At 43.9% G+C, this 20,502-nt stretch overlaps 1 protein-coding gene across 1 annotated transcript; it reads right to left on the bottom strand.

Annotated features, from left to right (window-relative positions):
- Nucleotides 1-7,932: 7,932 nt before the first annotated feature.
- On the bottom strand, nt 7,933-16,218 carry RPL32 (ribosomal protein L32). The gene is made up of 4 exons (XM_069206320.1): nt 16,069-16,218; nt 10,399-10,499; nt 8,800-8,981; nt 7,933-8,112 (listed from the first exon to the last, which is right to left on the bottom strand). Exons 2-4 carry the CDS (start codon nt 10,492-10,494, stop codon nt 7,983-7,985), a joined length of 408 nt encoding a protein of 135 aa, XP_069062421.1. The 5' UTR covers nt 10,495-10,499; nt 16,069-16,218; the 3' UTR covers nt 7,933-7,982.
- Nucleotides 16,219-20,502: the final 4,284 nt, after the last annotated feature.

Genomic DNA, 20,502 nt, shown 5'->3' with positions numbered 1-20,502 from the left:
TTTTCTTACAGTCCCAGCGACCCTCTACAAGGTCACATAGGTTTGGGGTCCATTCGTGGTTCGCATTCCACTTCTAGAGTATATGGTTTGTGTTGCCCCTATCCCTATGTGCCCCCATTGCATTCTATTGTGACTATACATTGCTTGCACTGTTTTCTATTGCTATTACTGCATATTTTGGTATTGTGTACATATATCTTGTGTATATCTAACTAAACTAAATCACACACACTGGTACAAGTAACAAACAGAGTTCACGACAGACACGACAAGATTCTATATTCGCAATCAACACACCAGCAACACCGAGACACAGCCACTCAGTCAACAAATGCACAGACTGTAAAGTGAAAGTACACCCAATGTACCATGCCTGAAAACAGGATTTCCTATTACATCACTTCCTGTCCCCTTGTGACATGTTTTACATCATGCTTGTAGTTTTTGACGCATACAATGTTTGCGTGAATATTTTTGACGCATCACCTACATGTGCGGCAATATACAACGCATTACCTGTATACTTCAATTTCAATGGATATCCGCATGAGTGTGGTGCGCGGGTGGAATTGACGCTAAGGGCCCATGTATGGTTAGTTTGCGTTTGCGGGTGTTTTCGATGCATTTGCGTCAACATTTTTTACTCTATATGTGATTGCGTGATTTTCTAATATTTAACATGGATGCACCCTGTATCAAAATGAAGATAGGATGATATGGCCTGCAGTGTGTAATATAGTATATGGCCACATGTGGTAGAGCATGCTACTTTGTGATTTGGGTGTGAATGGTCTGTAACAACAATGTGTGTTTCTGAAGGAACGGCATGCAATACTTTGGACGTCATGAAAATGTATGAATGTGTGCCAAATGTGTATCTACATTTGATGGCAATCAGTGATCTACAACAGTCATGGTATGTGTTTGTAACGTGTTGACTTGTGATGTGTGTAGTTGTTTAACTTAGAGGACATTACATTTCAGATGACAAACACAACTCAGGTATCACTGAGGATGGTTGATGAGTGCTATGTAGGATATGTTACCCCTCTTGTGTCATTAATTGTTGGTTATGAGTTCATGGTGACGTGTGTGGACAACACAAATGTCTGACACGTGTACGTACTGTGTTTGAAACATTGTGCCTAAATTCCACCCATAAAATGTTTGGTACACGTCAGTTTGACTCATTACAATTAGCTATGTTACTTGTGTTTCTGTGGTGGACCTGCTGCCCTAGCTGCATGTATTCACATATTTTCAGATGTGCATTACACAGAAGTGTCCAGTCCAAGAGTGTGGGCATGTGTATCCTGTGTCAGGATTGGGCTCCATGCCAGAGGCAGGACTGATTACCATAGATAGACTGCGCAGAGCATGTATTGTGAACAGTGCTTGTCATACCTGGGACAATCATGCTATCCATTGTCACAAATGATGCCCCACCCCCTTGTCACACAAGCTCCTTGCAAACATTGCAAGTGTCACGCTTAGTAATGTCAGGGGTCCATTCATACATTCCTGTATTTCTGATATTTCACATCTACTGCCTCACGTATGGGACCCTTATTTACCTTATGATTGGAGATGTCATAGTTGTGTGTCATGTGCTACAGTTGACCATGTTAGCAACGTGGATGTGACTCATATGTTGTGGTCCATTGATTGTGTCCTTCATTTATGACATTTAAGAGATGAGTATTTTTTTTATATGTGATGTTTGCTGTACAATCATATGCATCACATGTGATGTTGCATCAGAGGTAGTCAGATTGGTCTTTGTAACATGCTTCCTGAGGTAATACTCACTTTCCTAAGGTACATGTGATGGTGAATGAAGAACACCAGAGCAGGATTGTGTGATCAAGTAAGGTGTTTATTTACGTATCTTAACAAGGTGTGTGTACAGTGATTATTAAGTGAAAAAGTTGTGTACAATTTGCTGTCTGTTGTGCATTCCTGCAGATGAGTTCTGCTGTTCCCCTTTATTTTCCCTGCCACCATCCTCCTCCTCAGGCAGTTCTTGGTCCGGTTCATATAATGGGATGTTCAAACTCACACAAATGTTGTGCAGGATAGCACAGGCCAGTATTATTTCACACACAATGTGTGGGGCATATAGGAGGCTGCCTCCTCTGATGTCCAGGCACCTGAATCTGGACTTCAGGATGCCAAAAGTCCTTTCCACAATGGTGCGTGTCCTCCGATGTGCCTCATTATAGGCACGCTCTGCTGCTGTACTTGGGTTGGGGTCATAATCCATGGCTGGATCCCATAACCCTGATCCACTGCAAAAGATAATAGGAGTGAGTATTTTGTTGGTGCTTGCAACAGGAATGTCATGTAGCATGGCAGTGGATATCTTGTATGGTCTGTGACTTCGGGTTTGTGGTTTTGTGTGAGGTCTTCTCTGCACTGGGTTGTTGGACATGACAACTTGTGTTTGGCTCATTGACCTGGGATCTATGATTTGGTTTCCGAATTGTTGGTCATTATGTATGTACCATGCATTGTGTAGTGTCCCACATGTATCAGTGTGATTTCACTGGAGGGGACATGATACATCCACACACACAATGGATTCGGATGTGGTGGTAACAGGGTTGCAATACATGGCCTGGACAGCCCATCCATTTAGACATACCTCATTGCAGATTAAATGCGACACTGAGGCCCTTTGAATTGGGTAGGTGACAATGCACAACACATCTCCATAAGTTGGCAGCACTGAGCGGTTCAGTATTAACAATGCACAATTGTCCCATGTGACTTGTTTCTAGGCAAGCCTTTGTTGTTCCCTCTGCCAGTAGCTCATGTGCAACCGTACACCTACACTACCAAACTTGCTCCAGGGAACCTCGCTAACTGCCTTGTGGAGGTGGATCTATCTGTGCAGGAAAGGCCATCTCCCTGTACAAATGCTATTTTGATGGACAATTGGCTCTTTCAGTGTGTGCATCTGTGTGCAGTTTGCATAGGTGGCACATCAATGTGTGTTCATAGCACAGTCCACTTCCTTATTGCAACCTAGAAACAGCACCCCAGGAATGGTGTATGATGTTGGGACTGCCTCAATATTTCGGTATCACCTACATGTGAGTGCATCATCATGCAAGGTCTCTCATGGTGTTAGAGCTGCTGCAACACAATTGCACACCCCTTCCACGCTACATACTGCTTGGGAGGGTGGCCGATTGACTGTGGCCTAATATAATTGTAAATGGTTCATCTTCCAAATTGTAGTTTCGGTGCATGTCATGGTCACTGTGGGCTTTGACATTGGTCGCTTGGTGCTCTAGATTGTCAGCTAATATTTGTGGCAGCCGTCATTTGTCCAGAGGTGTGTATCCCATTGTGTCAGGGTGTACAACATAACTACCAGTGTCACCCTGCCCACATGTCAATGTAGTGGTGTGTCCTACAGGGTTGTTGTGCTGTGTGTATATTGCTAGGTTTATTGACTTACCGACAAGAAGGCCATTGCCATATTGTCCATCCTAGAAGTGCTGATTGATCCTGCTGTGCCAGAATGAGTCATGGACACTCCCAGGATATTTGGCCAAGATGTTTGTGAACAATCCTTGGTGGTCAACTATGGCCTGCACATTGATAGAATGCGTGTGCTTTCTGTTCCTGTATAGGTGCTCTGTTGCTGAAGGTGGGACGATCCAGACATGGGTGCAGTCAATTGCACCGAGCACATGCGGGAAGCCTTGGATTTGATAAAAACCCCGGTTTTATCTCCTGCTGGGTGTTGGGGAAGCTGATGTGCGAGTCTCTCCTTCTGCAATTGCCGTTGTGGGGGTTTAGGGGGGGGGGTGGCTGCTGCCATTGGTCCTGTGCTTGGCGTTGTTTTGCAAGCTGCATCAGTAACACCTCCATGTTGTCCTGTTGGTCTGTAATGTTGCTTGTGTGTGTTTTCCATAAGTAGTGGTCTGTGCCTCATTTTAACGCCTGCCATGACCCAGGCATAAAAATTTTTACGCAAATCCAGGTTAGCGTCATTTTTTGGGTCCGATCCCCACCCGTGCGTCATTTTGCCCAGTTGGATAAATATGGTGCTAGGGTGTTTTGAGTCAATTTTTTTGGGGACAGAAATGCCTACCTTGCATCTGACGCAAGGTGGTTTCACACATGCATCCTTAAAATGTTAAATCCATATTTCTGACACTAGACGTGTCTAGCGCCAAACTATGAGCTGGATTTGAGAGAAAAAAATTACGCAGATCAGGCGCAAACAGAGTATAAATAAAGGCCATTGTGTGTAGATATCTCCAAAGGGAGATATACTGATGCTAGTCTAGTAATTAGTGCTGTAGTTAAGAATCCTTTTTTTGTAACACTTGTGTTTTTTTTCTTCTTGTGAGTGAGTTACCACGGTACTGTCTGACTAATGTGGTACTGCAAATGCTTTACATTCCTCCTGGATAAGCTTTGGCTGTTTGCCTCAGGCACTCCTAGAGAGCTTTTGCTACCTGGACACCTATTCACTATTACTAAGGGTTCCATGGGCTCAGTATAGGATGCCACGCCATAAGTGTACACTATAAACTGAGCCAGCCTCCTACACATGACAGCAGGAGATAGTGATTTTGGAGAAGGCGTTAGCTAGCATTAGTGAAGTTAAAGTTAGGTTGGACACTAACCCAAGAGAATGTCTGCAGCAGGAGAGAAATTGGGATGCCAATGTAACAAAAGCAAGGAAAGGAAGCTGTGTTTCACCCAAACAACCTAAATCATTGTTGAACATTTTAAACTAGTGTTATTTTCTTTAAATTACATTAAAAAAAAAAAAAACCTCAACTCTCAATAAAAAGTCAGTGTCACACCTAGGACGCAGGAATATCCCATAATAGCACCACAAGAGTGAAACAAGTAAGCAGTTTAGAAACTTGGCAGCTCTGGATCTTTTACACTTGGACTTCAGATAATTTGTACCTTTCAGCCGTTTCCCTAAAGTACTTAGGTCAGTTGCCGAAATGTCCAGACAAGTGCCTTGAAAGAGCAGTGCAATGCCAGGGTTCCAGATGGGGTCCTATTCTAGTACTAAGGCATACAACAAACGACCTTGAGAGCACTATGTGTTCTACGACATTGCTTAAAGACATTAGCAAAGTCCATAGTTCTCTCATAGGTGAGAACTAACTACTGGTTTTATTAATGCTGGTTTTTATAAGGGAGGAAGTAAAAGAGACACTATTGTTAGCACTATGGGATAGTGGTCACTCAGTTGGACATACTGTGAAATCGAGCCCGGCTACTAGTAGGTTGGAGGAGAACAACCATTATAAAATGAATTATGGTCAACGCACCCCTGCCAGTAAACATGGGTAATTTGGGAGAGCAGGAATACAAGTCACCTCCTGTTGACAAATTCAACTTAATGTTGTTCAAAGGATAACCACATTGATTTATAAGAAATGAAATTGTGCCACTCCCTGGGCAACTAGTATCCCAAAAGTCTCTTTAGGCAAAAATGGGTAACCCTTATTAAGAATCCCCATCCTACACTAAAAATTGGTCTCTGGACCATGGTCATCAAATTCCTTCAAGAGTATTAAAGTTTGTAGATAAAGTCAAATCTATTATAATAAGGCAATTATAACTAGATTGGGGTTGTCCTCTTTGGCCAATATTAACAAGTTAATCTTTAACTCTCTTCAGAACTAACTGGAAATAAAATAAGCACCCCACCCCCTTCTTGATGGTATGACTGGTGTCAGAAAAGCCAGACAACCCTTGATGTTTAAGTTACCACCTGCCCAGGTTTCCTGAAAGCATATCGGATATTCAGTAATAAAAGTAAACCATGCCATAATATATATACTGTTTGATATGTCTACGGCATCCAGCAAGATCATTACATTGACCTAAACCAGCTGACCATCCAAACTAGTTGCATCTAGATGAATTTTATTCTCATCTTCAGTGAGAGGGTACTCCCTCAGGCCAACCCCTTGCAAGTCAATCTAAGATGTTAATGGATTCCAGAAGGTCAAATCAATTGTGATTAGTGACTGTAAATCTGTTCTATACTCCTTTGCCTCCCCTCGGTAGGTGTGGGTCTCACCTCCAATTCTATAATGTCCGGCATATATCTGAAACCCAAGTGTAAGGGTTCAATTTTGTAATTAAGCCTTTGTATGGTGGAAAGCCTTTTTAAGACGATAACCGAGAAAACGGCCTCAGTTTTTCAGTGGCGTCTAACATGCTTTTCTGGATCATCAAAACCACGAGACACATCACTAAGTATTTCGTTAACCGCTTCTGTGCCGCAGACGTGATGGTTACGTCCTCGGCCTGGAGCCCCGAGGGCCCCCGACCCCCTTAGGCAAGCTCAGCTTCCAGCACGATCGTTGGAGAAATGCAAAAGCACTTCTCTTCCGATCATGTGATGGGGGCCTGAGAGGCTTCAAAGGGAAGGAAAGGAATTTCCTCCCCTTTGAAGTGTCTCAGAGCATTTTAGCAGCCGGATTGTGAAGCGATCCGGCTGCTAAAATGACTAGACACCGGGGATATTATTTTTTTAAGAAATCGGCATAAGGGTTGCTCCCCAAGGGGGCATTTTTTTTCAATGCCTTTTCTGGAAGGCCCATCTGCCCCCAAGGGTGGCAGAAAGCCCACCAGGGAAGATTTTTTCCTTCAAAATGAGGGTGGGGGTATGGCCAAACCCCCACCCCAAATAAATGGGGACAAGGTTGTTCTGCCCACCAGTGAGCAGATGGGGCAATTACCCCTGATCCACACCCTGGGGGGCAGAAAGTCTACTAGATGCCAGGGAATAAAAAAAAAAAAAAAAAAAAAAAAAATAGTGGGGTGGTGGCTCACACTACAACATCTTATCCCACGGCAAGCAAGAGGACATTTGATTATTTTGGGTTTTCGTTGAGCACGATTAACCAGAAGGGATGAAATGTGATTAAGGTGCTGTTGCAATTATAAATACGTGAAATGCAACTTCGCTGTGCAGTACCAACGGGAAAAGTCAGCTACTTGCTGATCATAAACCTACTCTCCCAACACCCCCTCGTCCCCATTCCGTGTAGTCATTTACTCAGGCGTTAGGTGTAGAAGTAGCAGAGAAAGGGAGTAAGTAAGGTGTTGAATGGGTAGCGAGAAAACTGTCGAAAAAACACAATGGGTGCAACGGCGCAAAGTAGTTCGGTGTCAGGACAGATTTATAATACCGTTCTGTACTGTACCACCAGACCGGAATCTACGTCGTCTGACAGATAATGGCGCACTTGTGCTTTTAACCCACATATTGCTTCAAGATAGATTAAAGCAGACAAATCACCAATGATGGAAGAGAGAAACTGAGTCCTCGATCCACCTTGGTCAGACCAGGCAAGCGCAAACTGCTAGTGATGAGCTGGCTACCACAGGTTTCAGAGCACAGAGGTTAGAAGTACCACTAGCACGGTCGGACTGCCGAGCCAGGTCTCGACTGTAATGCGTCAAGTACAGAAGCAAAAGTGTTGCAGGTACCAGGGGAACTTTTTGCCTTAGAGAAATGACTGTCTTTCCAAGTTAAATAGCCAACCTCTTTTATGTGGACATTTAAAAAAAAAAAAAAAAAAAAAAAAACACACAACAACCTCTACACACCCAAAGATTCTTTGCGGGTGTAATAAAATAAAAATAAAAAAAATAATGTATGCTCCACAAAACTACCCCCTTAAACCCCCACCAAAATCCCAAGTCAAAAAATTGTGAACATGCAATTTTTCCACCAACAATGAATAATGCAAACTCCAAAAGGTTGCAAGGAAATGCCCAGCACAACATAGTTGTTGAAGTGTAACCATGCGTGTTTAGCCAACGGAAGACGATCCAGAGATGCGCTAAGGTGTATTTACAGGCGACCCTCGTGCCAGGACACAAATACTTCCCAAACGCAGACTGTAAACCAATGATCCAAGCCCAAAGCCATTTGGAGTTTTTACAGTTTTTATTTGCAAACAGCTGCAAAGAAAGGGCATCTACTCGTTTTCCTCGCTGCGCAACCTGGCGTTTGGATTCGTGAGCTTGATGGCGAGCTGGGCGGCCCTCTCTACAATGGTCTTGCGGTTTTTGGATGAAACATTGTGGGCGATCTCAGCACAGAAGGACCTGTAAAAAGCAAGGAGTGAGTGAGCAGAAGCATGGACAATGTTCATTTACAATCTGGAACCATGAAACTACAACACTGAGATACACATCAACAAACAGCAGACTTGGCGGCCACAGCGACCCGTTGTGTGATGTTAATGCTTCCAAATCTGGAGCAAGTATATTTCCACAAGAATGGAACTTGTATTTTCTGATTTATAAAAGTGTAAGCACTGGATAAATCTCAACCAAACACTTTCTGTGCATCACATTAAGTAGGAAGACTATTTTTTTACCCCTCAACCCCCCCAAAAAAGGGCAGAAATTGACAAGCAAATAGGGATAATCTCCCCCCTAAAATTAATTTTTAAAAATATCAAATTGATAGTTTGCCACAAGGTCCCACCGAGCAGGGTTCCGAGACTCCTCCTCCCGAGACCTCCCTGGGGAGGCGCACCCCGGTACATCTACCACAAACCACCAACATGCTAGTTTTGCCCCCAGCCACGCCTTGTTATCCAGGGCGCGTAGTGGTGGAAGGCATGCTTCCGGGTACATCTAGCAAAGGACGTAGTTACTGCAGTCTGCCTTGTAGCAGTAGCATGTGCAAGGGACAGCGCCTAGACAAACCTCCCCCAACCCACACAATACCACAACCCAATAATACCACAACCATTCTAACGCCACTCTTTCTATAATCAGACCTACTTGTTACTCATCATGAGCACTTCCAGCTCCTTTACATTGTGTACCAGAAACTTTCGGAACCCTGAGGGTAACATGTGCTTCGTCCTCTTATCACTACCGTAACCAATGTTGGGCATCAGGATCTGGCCCTTAAACCTCCTGCGCACTCGATTATCAATACCTCGTGGTTTGCGCCAGTTACGCTGCAACAGAAAAAAAAACAGCGTTAGTTGGGGAGCCAGCAGCCGATACTTTAATATTACCTAAGCAGGCAACTGAGAGCAAATGTTTTCACACTACAAATATCTATGCACTGGAAGTAGTTGATGTGCTACCCTTCCCCGCTTCCAAAACATGCCCATCCTAACTCTGCATCAATGTACAGAATTTAAAGCACTGCTCACAAACCCAGCAAGCGGCAGCAAACTCACCGACACAGACCTGAGAGATTGAGGATCTGCAGATTGATGGTCATCCAAGATCTGGACCAGAAATCATAAGCTTGGGTCTAGTGCGCCTCTGATGCTGGGGTCAATGGACGAAACTACTGGTCCAAAGATGACGGTTTAGCAAACTTGTGCTTTTATCTTGTGGTTACTGCCCCCACTTACATGGGCACCAGTGAAGATTACCACCAGAGGTACACCTCTGGGCAGGATTCCTCACCCGCTAAAAAAGTGCCCAGGCAAAGACCTTACTGGCACATTTCGATATTTATCCAATGGTGAAACCCAACACCTGTATGACTGATGCACCCTTCATCTATATGCAAGCCGACTGTTCTGAGAACACTGTGCAGATGGCAACATCCAGAGCGCATCAATGACGATTCCACAATTGGGGCAGAGTTTTTATATTTTAGCATTTTCTGAAGAGCTACTGCACCTCAGATATTAGTGCAACATTTGGTCGTCAGAAATAGAAACTTGGAAAAGTATGAATACTTATTTTGATGGCTGAATTTCTATGCAAGACAGTACGTTTTAAATTTAAACCACACCTCATTCATAAACCAATTTACACGATAATAATACTATGGAAATCGTATTTCCAACAGCAAGAAATGAGTCTAGCCGAGGACTAGAGAGGTGTTGGGGATATTAAATGCAAGCATAGATGGTAACTGAGTAAGGCGAGTACTTGTGGAAGACTTACAGAGCAAACCCCCCGCACCCCCCTCAGCGGAAAGAGGTTTGTTTTATCCCAGTTCACCCTGATATTCTAACAATTCATACACCGATTATTGCATGTCCATCCACTGTGACCTCTCAAAGGACACAATGAGCAATTTAGTTTAACCTTTAACAATATACACGTCAGGTAAGAGCAGTGAACACTGATGAGCTGAACATTCGATTGAAAATAGCTGCTTATCGACAGGTGATCAGCTTATTTTAAAGCAACCACACAGCGATGCTTTCTTCCACAGAAGAACAAGCAAAGCCAGTCGAATAACAACTTAGAGGGGCAACCTATACAAACCACCCCTGGAATTTATTGTACACAATGGAACAGTCACAGTAGTAGAGCATGCATTTTACAGCAAGCAACAAATGGGAGTGAATTTAAGAAGACACGCCCACACGAGACTGAACAATGGAGAGTAAAAACATGGCATACCTTAATCTTGACATAACGATCAGACTGGTGACGAATGAACTTCTTGGTTCTTTTCTTAAGAATCTTCGGTTTGACAAGAGGTCTTAGGGCAGCCATGATTGCTTTATGGAAATAAAAAAATACACAGTTAAAGTGACCGTTTCGAAATAATCCATCAGAAAACCAAGTTGTTAGCTGAAATAAAAAGCTAACCACAAATACCACAGTCTAGGGTTATCTTGACAAAAAGGTTCAGCAGCACACCATATCTCGTTCATGTTAGACGTCAAAGGGAAAAACTGGTTCAGAACTCCTCACCACATCAGTATTTTCAGCTCGAATCAAGTTTTCAGGCACAGTAATCCAAATCGATCATTGGCAAAGCCAATAGGTAATGTATTTAACAGGAGTTTAACCTCTTGGCTATGCTAAGAGGGCCAGCCCCAGATTTATGATACATGTGCATGAACATTAAAAGGTATCAGATTTGTGAGAGTTAGATATTGGTACTGGGGACGACAATATCTTTTACCTCTGTTTTGGTTTGGAGTGTAGTGGATGTACGCCAGGTGCCACAGCAGCCCCCCCCAGGCTTGTTACTGCAATACAGGACACCACAAAGCCACCACCTTGGGAGTGTTTTTGCCTCACTCCTAAGACTGGCTGTGATTGCCTAGAGATGCAACCCTTTCTAGTTTTCCCTAAACTTTTATAGCACCAAACAAGTCACAAAGAGGCACTTTTGTGGAATTTAACCCAGAATATGAGGGGGGCAAAAGAGTTAAGAGAAAAGAAAAGGGGCAGCCATATATTTGTGTGTTTTACTTTTAAAGGAATTATTCCTCTACAATGGCAATACCTGCTTAACTTTTATAAACATTACTGTGTACAAAAAGAACAGAAGATGCAGCTTAACGGCAACAGAATTATAGCGATTTTGTTAAGCGTGACGCCTGGTTCAACTCCCCTTGCTACCCAAAATTAGTGTTCTTGTGCAATGCAAGTGCTCATGTAAAGCGATGTAATACCTTTGTATTGAGGTCGCGCTAACTGAACTCTATTTGAAAAGGCCCAATTTACACCCAAAGGCTAGGTGGTGTTTGCTATCAAGCTTGAGGCCGTGAAGCACTTTAACCTATGTGCTTGGTAAGTGACCCTCTGGAGGTTATCAGGAGCACGTGCTATTGTCTAGTGTTAAGCTCTACTCAAGTCAGTTGGTTAATGCACCCACTGCAGAGGTCTTGACAGAATAAGATGTCACAAATTACATTCCTGACAGTTTTCACCTCTTCATCTCTGCACGGTCGATGCAAATGAATAATAACGATTTTGTTGCAAATGGCAACTGCTTTGCAGAGCTACGAAAAGGCAGAGCCTGTACTACCAAGTGCCATTAAATACAAACAAAAAAACAGTTATTCCCAGACTGATCAACATGCACCAAAGAACCAAGGGGAGAGGACTTAAGGGCCAGAGATGCCGACTTTGGAGCAAGGGGACAGTTCAAGTCTCGTCGCCGGGGCAACATCCTGTGATTCTGGACAAATCACTTAATCTCCCTTTGCTACCAAAAATGAATGTTTGTGTGTAATGTAAGTTACTCATGTAAATTGCTGTAATACCTTTGTATCTAGTGCACGATATACTAACCTGCAATACCTTTGCGTCTTGTTCGCACTACATAAAACTGCAAAAAATAAAGACCACGCAGACATTGCAAAGAAACAGCAAGATGCCCGAAACCAAGGAAGATGAAGAAACATACCATGAGCAAAGCGGCAAGGTAAAAGAATAAGAAAAAATGCAGCACGCTAAGGTACCTTCTGCGGTAACAAATGTGACTCAAGGCGTGACAAACGTGGAGTATTTACCAACAAAATCAAGGGATTTTTGAATGGCAGGCCCAGGAACGAATTAAAGTGATGGGCGTGGTTACAGCACACAGAATAGATTATAACAGGTCGCTTGCATGCTCAACCTATAAATATTGCACATTATAGATAAAGGAATGGTACAGCAGCTATCTATTAGACAACAGCAATCTGATATGAAGATGACGTTTTATTGGCGACACTGGACCCAGCCAAGAAAAGAGGACCATACTATGCAGCACGTTGTAACAGTATTATTCTGCCATGTTCACATAATGATACAGTTTGAACATGTGTCACCTCACCAGTACAATAGTCATATGGCAATCAACTGAACCAAAAACAACGTGGAACTGTAATGAGTGAAGAAAAATTGCATTCGTTTTATCTAGAAAACTGCAAGTTATGCATTCGACAGCGAATCATAAGGCGAGTAGAGTCAATCCATATCTGTGCAGAAAACGTTGCAGCCTTAAATTAAGTGGCCTGGCATTAAACCACAAACACATTTAAACACCAACGAGTGTTGCAGATTGTCTTCCACTTGCTAACCACTCTCAGAGCTAGTCATGGAATGGGTTTTCCTCTGCATGACTCTACCTCGTGTGTCAGCGCCAGAAGAGCACAACAAGCTCCCCAGCAGCGATTCGAGGCAACCATTAAACACATGTCGACAGTACATACAAGGGAACAAAGTCATATCAATCAGGCCAGTAATGGACATATTATAGCATTGGTAGTGTTCCCACTCCACTGAAAACCACTATTTTAATAAGCAAGTTTGTTGCATGAACATACAAAAGGTATTTCTAATATGCTTATAGTTTTGAGGTGGTAAAACAAATGCAGCTACTGTGTGAGTAATTCGCCATTTCTGTGCCGCATTACTCATGCTTGGCGATACCATTTTCAAGATTTTGGGGCACTGGGGTGCACAGATCACGACAACCAATTTCGGAAAAGCTACTTTATCGGTGGCGGTAACTATGTGCGACAAAGATGGGTAACATTTCTATTATCCATGGCAGGGTGTTCTACATTGCTTAAGAGTGCTTCTTCCTAAGTCCCCATCTCTTTTCCCAAACATCCCCATATCACTCAAATAAGCCTTTGCCAAACTAAAGACCGTTTTAATCCGAGAAGAGTGAGCGGGTGGTCGGGGGTAACCAAAGACTTGGAACCCAAGACCCCACTGGGACAGACACGCCCAGACTTGTAAAGGTATTATCACGCTGTACAATCACACTACTTATTACTGATACCAGCACACACAAGATGACCTGCATGTTTCAATAGAGCGTGCTCGAGTGCTCTCAGGAAACATTCAAACCTATACAGCCACTAGACGCCCGAGGCGCCCCCACCCAAGCACCTAGCCTTCCTCCAACCCAGGACTGGAAGATACGAGACATACTGCAGAGGGCCGATGTGATGAAACTGGGACAGTTTTTGTGCAATGGTGTGTTCTTTACTTCAACCTTTTTTCAGGAGCAGAGAGCCAACTTGGCTCTACAGATATTCGGCTACATGGGCCATCCTCCACCCTCGATTACCTTACCTAACGCAAAACTACCCCCCACCGCTCACCCAGAGGCTCCTGACGAGCCTGAGTTGCTGCATTATACATAATACACAGAAACATGCACAAACACGGACCTCGGGACACTAGAGAAATGGAAGTGGACCTAGCCCAGAATACAGGTCTAAAAAAATAAAAATAAATGGAAATACTTTGAACACAAATTAAACGAGGCTCGATTAAATACAACATAGCCTGCTTCACTTGAAGGTTCTTAGACTACTGCACCCCCACAATATTTGCCCAGGTTGGTCCCAGAAAAGTCAGCACTGTGACGCCGATGTCCCTGAGGGTTTCTTCTACCTGGCTTGGGAATGCACACCTGTATGGCAGTATTATGGGGAGGTCTGCCGCACCCTAGCAGATATATTAGAAACCAAAAGTGACTGCACTCCATTCTTTTACTGGGATACACCATGAGTCCTGGGCCCGGTCACATGACTGGCTGGAGGGGCACTGCTGGTGTTGGCCAAGAAGCAGCTGGTCTGTTGAAGGGTGGAAGAAAACCCCCAAGATCACAAAACCAGTTGAAAGATGCCATTCTTTATAAGACACCAGTTAACAACAATGCAGAATTACAGCACCTAAAATCCTGCCCATATCACTTCAGGAAACCCTTGAGGGCAGACCTTGCTTCAAAAACTGTCACTAGTTTAGCAGACCTCGGTATCGCTGGAGTAGGATGGCGTTGGAGTCACGAGGACTCGAGTCGGTTAATCGACTTTAACAAAACAAAAACCACACACGCCCAAATGCACTTGAGAACAAGTATAAATATAATAACAATAAGTCTGCTCCCGGTTTATTTGAACAGTCGCAGAGTATTTAAAAATTTCAGGGGTTAACGGCACCTGCTTAAGGGATCTTTGTCTGCCTAACAGTTTCCAAGGTGTAATAGGTATAGTGAACTTGCGACAAGACGTGTATGTCTAGTTTAATTCCAGGTTCTACTCATAATAAAATAGTTTAACTGATTATTGTGCCCGCTACAAGGTTTAACTTACAAGGCATTTATGTTTCTATTTTATTGAGACAGCTGTGTTTAATAATTTTGCTGCAGAGACTCTTGTTGCATGTAGGTCACAATTTTCAATACTTATATGTTAGTGACCATACGGAGATAACCTGCAACAAGGAGCTGCATGCAAACCGTAAGGCATAAGTTTAAAACATGATTTTTCCTCGACATTTCGTTATCTTGATATTGCTTATTAATAGTAAAATTAATGAAAAAAATATTTTGGGTAAAGTGCTGTTCATGAGGTTTTTAGATACAAACATCTGACGTTTGGAAAGTGCAGGAATATCTCTTACATATAAAGCCTGCAATAGTCAAAACCATGCCAGCAAACCACAGCATCTACTGATGGCATTGACATCAAGATGAGATCCCAACTACCTCTCAGCCCAAAAGAGGGACTGGAACTTAAGGGCAAGCAGACGCTCAAGTAGGGCATGTATGATGGGCGCTGCCAAATTTTAAAGGATAAGCCTCCCACGCCGTACAAAAGGTTGCTCTTTACCCATTTCTACTGGGTCCTGCGCGGACCCGGCTCAACAACATTTATCTCTCTTTCCATATCATAGCTGCCAACATGCACATAGATGTCAATATCCTCTACCCAAAACATGTTTGCGTAGTAGCTACAAAATCAGCTTTCGCAGAAGAAGGCAACGACTTAGTCTGACCGATCTTAACAGAAGTCCATTTTCATGATACTCAGAGATCTAAAGAGAACCAACTAGAGCGCACGACACCGACTACAAGAACACGAACACCGGCTCGACATGCTCGCAGCAGAGCTCCCGCCCACTGCACGTCTGTCCACGAGGAGGCGACTTGTACAGTTACCAGCCACCCGGGTACGGATAGGTGCCACTGAAGCGATCATAAGCGCTCACGGCGACCCTGCGACACAGTTACCATGCAGAAAATTACCGGGCTCACAAACAGTTTAAAATAATAAAATGGACAGCAACCCCTAAAACCACCAACGAACATGCCACACAGTGGAATAGTAACCAATTATGACCGGGATCAAAACAGACAGTATTTCAGCTTCTCGCCATTTTGCGCCCCCCTCCCTTTACTTTTACTGAAAAGAAAAAAAAACGTGTCGTGTATGTCTGGGGCCTGCGATATAAGCCGTTGCGAAACCCCCACACGCCACGGGCTTCCCCCTGTAAATGTAAGCCCCACTCCCTGAAGTTAAACTAAGGATGGCAAAAGATTCTGCTCACCGGCTCAAACACGTCCGCCTACTCCGCGGAGAGGCCAAAGGAAGAGAGAGCGCAAAGGATCCCGGGATTGCAGATAAGGACCTGAAAGAGGCGTACACCAGGACCCGACGTCATAGGGTTACGTTTGTCAAGATTACTGGCAACGTGTAGAAATCCGTTGCACACAGCTCCTAAAAACACTTTTTTGTAGAGTAAAACCCTGAGATTCTTAGTGTATACGATGTTCGGGATTATAAAAATAATAATCTTGAAAATGCTGGCGTGATCTTCCAGGACCTGCAAAGGCTCACTTCCGCCCAACTAGGAAGCGAAGAGTACTACGCAAGAGCGTCTCACTGACAAATTAGAACGAGAATCTATGATGTTTGCTCCCTCTAGTGGCGAAAGGGCATTTTTCCGAATTAGCATTACCAGTCATTCGTGTGTGTAAATCAAGTTTTGGCAACTTAAATCATTTTCAAATTCGTGTGATGAGAATATGTTCTCAAGCTTGAGTCTTACAAGCAAGAAGTACAATTAGCGATGCTTACTTATTTCATGATAACTAACATTTTATGACCTAAATGGGTAAGGGTTTTCTGGTTTGAAATCTGCGTCATCACATGAAAAGACACCACATGATGTCATCTGATTTAGATGGCAAGTTCACCACCAGCAGGAAGTTCTCAGCGCCTTGAGACCCACTCTGGTGATTCGCCCGCCTTATAAATGTTAATAAAAAATTTCTAGCTGTTGCATCAAGAATTTTCAATTCTATTAAGGACACAGAGGCAATGATTATGCTTTTCTTTCTATGCTTTATTAAACACAGCAGCCAATCAAAAGAGAGGATAACAAAAATGGAAACACCCGATCCCCGGTACAGCCAATCCGGTCTTGAATTTATTCACAAAACACAGATATCATCATCAATACAGGTTACACATCTGTATAGAAAAACTCCCCTTGAGCAGTGATGTTCTACTGTTGAGCACCAAGTATAGACTGAAGCTCCAAACTGGCGCCACACAGATTACTCAGAGATGGAACTCTCATGAAGTTGCATGCTATAGGCACAAGAACACTAGACATAAATAGACACAAAACCACTAACATAAAACATACTTTGTGTCAGATTGCGTTGCTTACCAGTCAGGGTTCATCAGGCATCTTTCCTTTGCCCCACTTTCCCTTCCTTCTAGTTTCTGTGCACACAAGGGCCTTGTAAACCGTTTTAGAATTTTGAAGGGGGTGATGGTTGGTGTTCAGTTGCTACTGAGTTCTTTGGCGAGATGCGCCATGAGATACAATAAACATGCTGTGCTCCTTACCTGGTGCCTGTATTGTTACTACACCATTTTGGATTGTTGGCTATAATTTTTGCTCGTGTTTCATGGCATTCTTGCTAGATAATTGTGCTACAACATTGCAGCAGCCAGATATCACGCCCCCACCAGGAACAGTTTTTTTGTCAAAAAGTTTACTGCAAATACTACACTGATATCAGTGATGCTATCAAAGATGTCATGAGTGCTGTAATTTGTGGGGAAGTTAGGAGTGGATGGCGAGGGCCCAAGTTATAGTTACTTTATGGCATGAATTATAGTTACTTGAGATAACTCTAACTATAACAGGTGAATTTCTGTGGTTTTATAGCTTCAAAATGTGAGCCTACCTGTAATGTCCCTGTAACCTTTGCTTTTTAAGTGAATTTCTATGTTTTTTAAATTATATTTCCTAACTATAACGTCCCTGTAACCTTTGTTTTTTTTCAATTAATTTCTATGTTTTTTTTTAACCTAAAGTAATTTTCATTGCTATATGTTAATCCGACCACCGCCTGCGGTCAGGCCCTCAGCCAACCCCTGGAACAACCCAACCCAACGCTGCGCACAGCGCTCGGTCATGCGCAGCAGGAGTTGGTCACTGGACCTGGCCAAACCCTATAACCACCCAATACTGTGCTGTGCACGGCTCTTGGCTGTGCGCAGTTGGGGTTGGCCACAGGGCCTGGCCTGCGGCCAACCCCTGCTAACCACCCAAACGTGTGCTGCGTACGGCCAAAGGCCGTGCTCAGCAGGGGTTGGCCGAAGGGCCTGGTCTGAGGTCAGGCCCTGCAGCCAACCACTTAACCCTGCACTGTCTCTCTTCATGTGAGAATAGATGTGAGAGGGTGTCTCTGGGTGTGAGTGTCTGTCTGGGTGTGAAAGTGGGTGCACGAGGGTCTGAGTGGTTCTGTGAGTGGGTGCATGAGGGTCGGAGTGGGTCTGTGAGTGGGTGCATCAATGTCTGAGTGGGTCTGTGAGTGGGTGCGTTATTGTCTGAGTGGGTCTGTGAGTAGGTGCATGAGGGTTTAAGTGGGCCTGTAAGTGGGTGCGTGAGTGTCTGAGTGGGTGTGTGGGCGTGAGTGGGTCTGTGAGTGGGTGTGTCAGAGTCTGAGTGGGTCTGAGTGGGTGCGTGAGTATCTGAGTGGGTCTGTGACTGGGTGCGTGAGGGTCTGTGAGTGGGTGCATCAGTGCCTGAGAGGGTCTGTGAGTGGGTGCGTCACTGTCTGAGTGGGTCTGTGAGTGGGTGGATGAGGGTCTGAGTGGGTTTGTGAGTGGGTGCATGAGTCTCTGAGTGGGTCTGTGAGTAGGCGCGTGAGGGTCTGAGTGAGTCTGTGAGTAGGTGCGTTTGTGTGGGTCTGTGAGTGGGTGTGTCAGTGTCTGCGTGGGTTTGTGAGTGGGTGCATGAGTCTCTGAGTGTATGCATGAGTGAATGAATTTGTGTATATTTGAGTCTGTGAATTAAAAAAAATTTTTTTTTTGCTTATTCACGATTAATCTCGATTAATTGCGAATATCACGCGTGGTGAAGAAAAATCATTTCAAACCCAGATTTTGACCTTCAAACACCCCTATATCACACTCCTGGGGTCAGGGTACCTCCACCCTGACCCTTTATGCTATTTCTCACTTTGTTTTCAGCCCCAAGGACGGTGTCCTGGGACCTTAAAATGGCAGCCGCAACTTTCTGTTCAGGTTGTGGCCAGCCAATTACAGCACTTCTATTCACGCATGCATTTGTGAAATTTTGCAAATATTCACTAGTTATTTGCGACCTCAGATTTATAAATTTGGATTTTCTTTACTTTCTTTTAAACTACTGAACGGATTTACACCAAATATGCAAAAGCGTAATCTTCGGGCTGAAATCTACCTTTCTGCCCAATTTCATGTCATTCTGTCCAGAGGTTCGGGCTTTAGTAGTGTCTAAAGGTCCTCTGGAAAATAACTTGGGAAATGCAACTTTTTTTTTTACACCTCCCCCACCCCCACCCCTGTTGTTATCTGGTGTAAATCTGTTCAGTAGTTTTCGAGAAACTAAAAGGAAAAATAAATTTGTATATCTGGGTGGAGCCTAAGCACAGTTCTCATGGTGAGATCTGGTTCGCTGTCAGAACTTCAACCAGAAAGTGCTGGCAGCCAAGTTAGAACAAATATATATGATAGCACCTATTGAAAATGCTCTGTAGTGAACGGCAGGTTCTGAGGGTCACAAAAAAGAGAGCATATAAAGGGTGATAACAAATTTTAGGTACAATATAAATCATTTGTTGATGGTACCATACTCATTTTACGAATTGCGGTGTGTTCTAAGGTGATTTTACCCTGCTGGAATTTCATGAATCATGTGTGAGAGAAAACATTTTTTTCATAATTTTCCCATAGAGGTTATGAAAGGTGATCCAGAAGCTAAAATAAGAGCATATTTTCTGTAAATTCACTATTCACTATCGTTCTTAGAAAACCCATATGACCACAACACTACCTCCCTCATAGACAACCTCACCAACCTCGGACTCAAACAACTGGTCACCGCACCCACCCACTCAGCAGGACACACGCTTGACGCAATTTTCACCTCAAGCCAACACACAGCCTACACCCACACCACCGAACTCTTCTGAACTGACCACCGCTGCGTCCACTTCTCCTTCACTAAACCCCCCCACACACTACCATCAACACACCACACCCTACCGCATGTGGGACAAGATCCCCACTGAAAGACTAAACTCCCAACTGGCCCATAACCGGCCCCCCCACACCAACGACCCCAACACAGGAGCACACAACCTCTCCAAATGGATCACTACCTGCGCAGACACACTAGCCCCCCTCAGAAAACACACTGCCACCGGCAACATCAAGAACGCCCCATGGTTCACCCCTGAACTCCAAGACTCCAAGCGCAAATGCCGCCAAGCTGAGAAAATATGGAGACTAGAACCTTCCACAACCAACTTCTCCACCCTCAAAACCACCATTCGCACCCATCACCAACTCATACGCACCGCCAAAAGAGATCACTACAAGACACGCCTTGACAACAACTCTCAAAACAGCAAAGAACTCTTCACCATCATCAATGAACTTGCCAAACCCAAAGCCTGCAACATAGACCCCACACACA

The sequence above is a fragment of the Pleurodeles waltl genome, chromosome 9 (genome assembly GCF_031143425.1).
Source record: "Pleurodeles waltl isolate 20211129_DDA chromosome 9, aPleWal1.hap1.20221129, whole genome shotgun sequence".
NCBI lineage: Eukaryota > Metazoa > Chordata > Amphibia > Caudata > Salamandridae > Pleurodeles > Pleurodeles waltl.
This window is presented reverse-complemented; position numbering and strand designations above follow the sequence as displayed.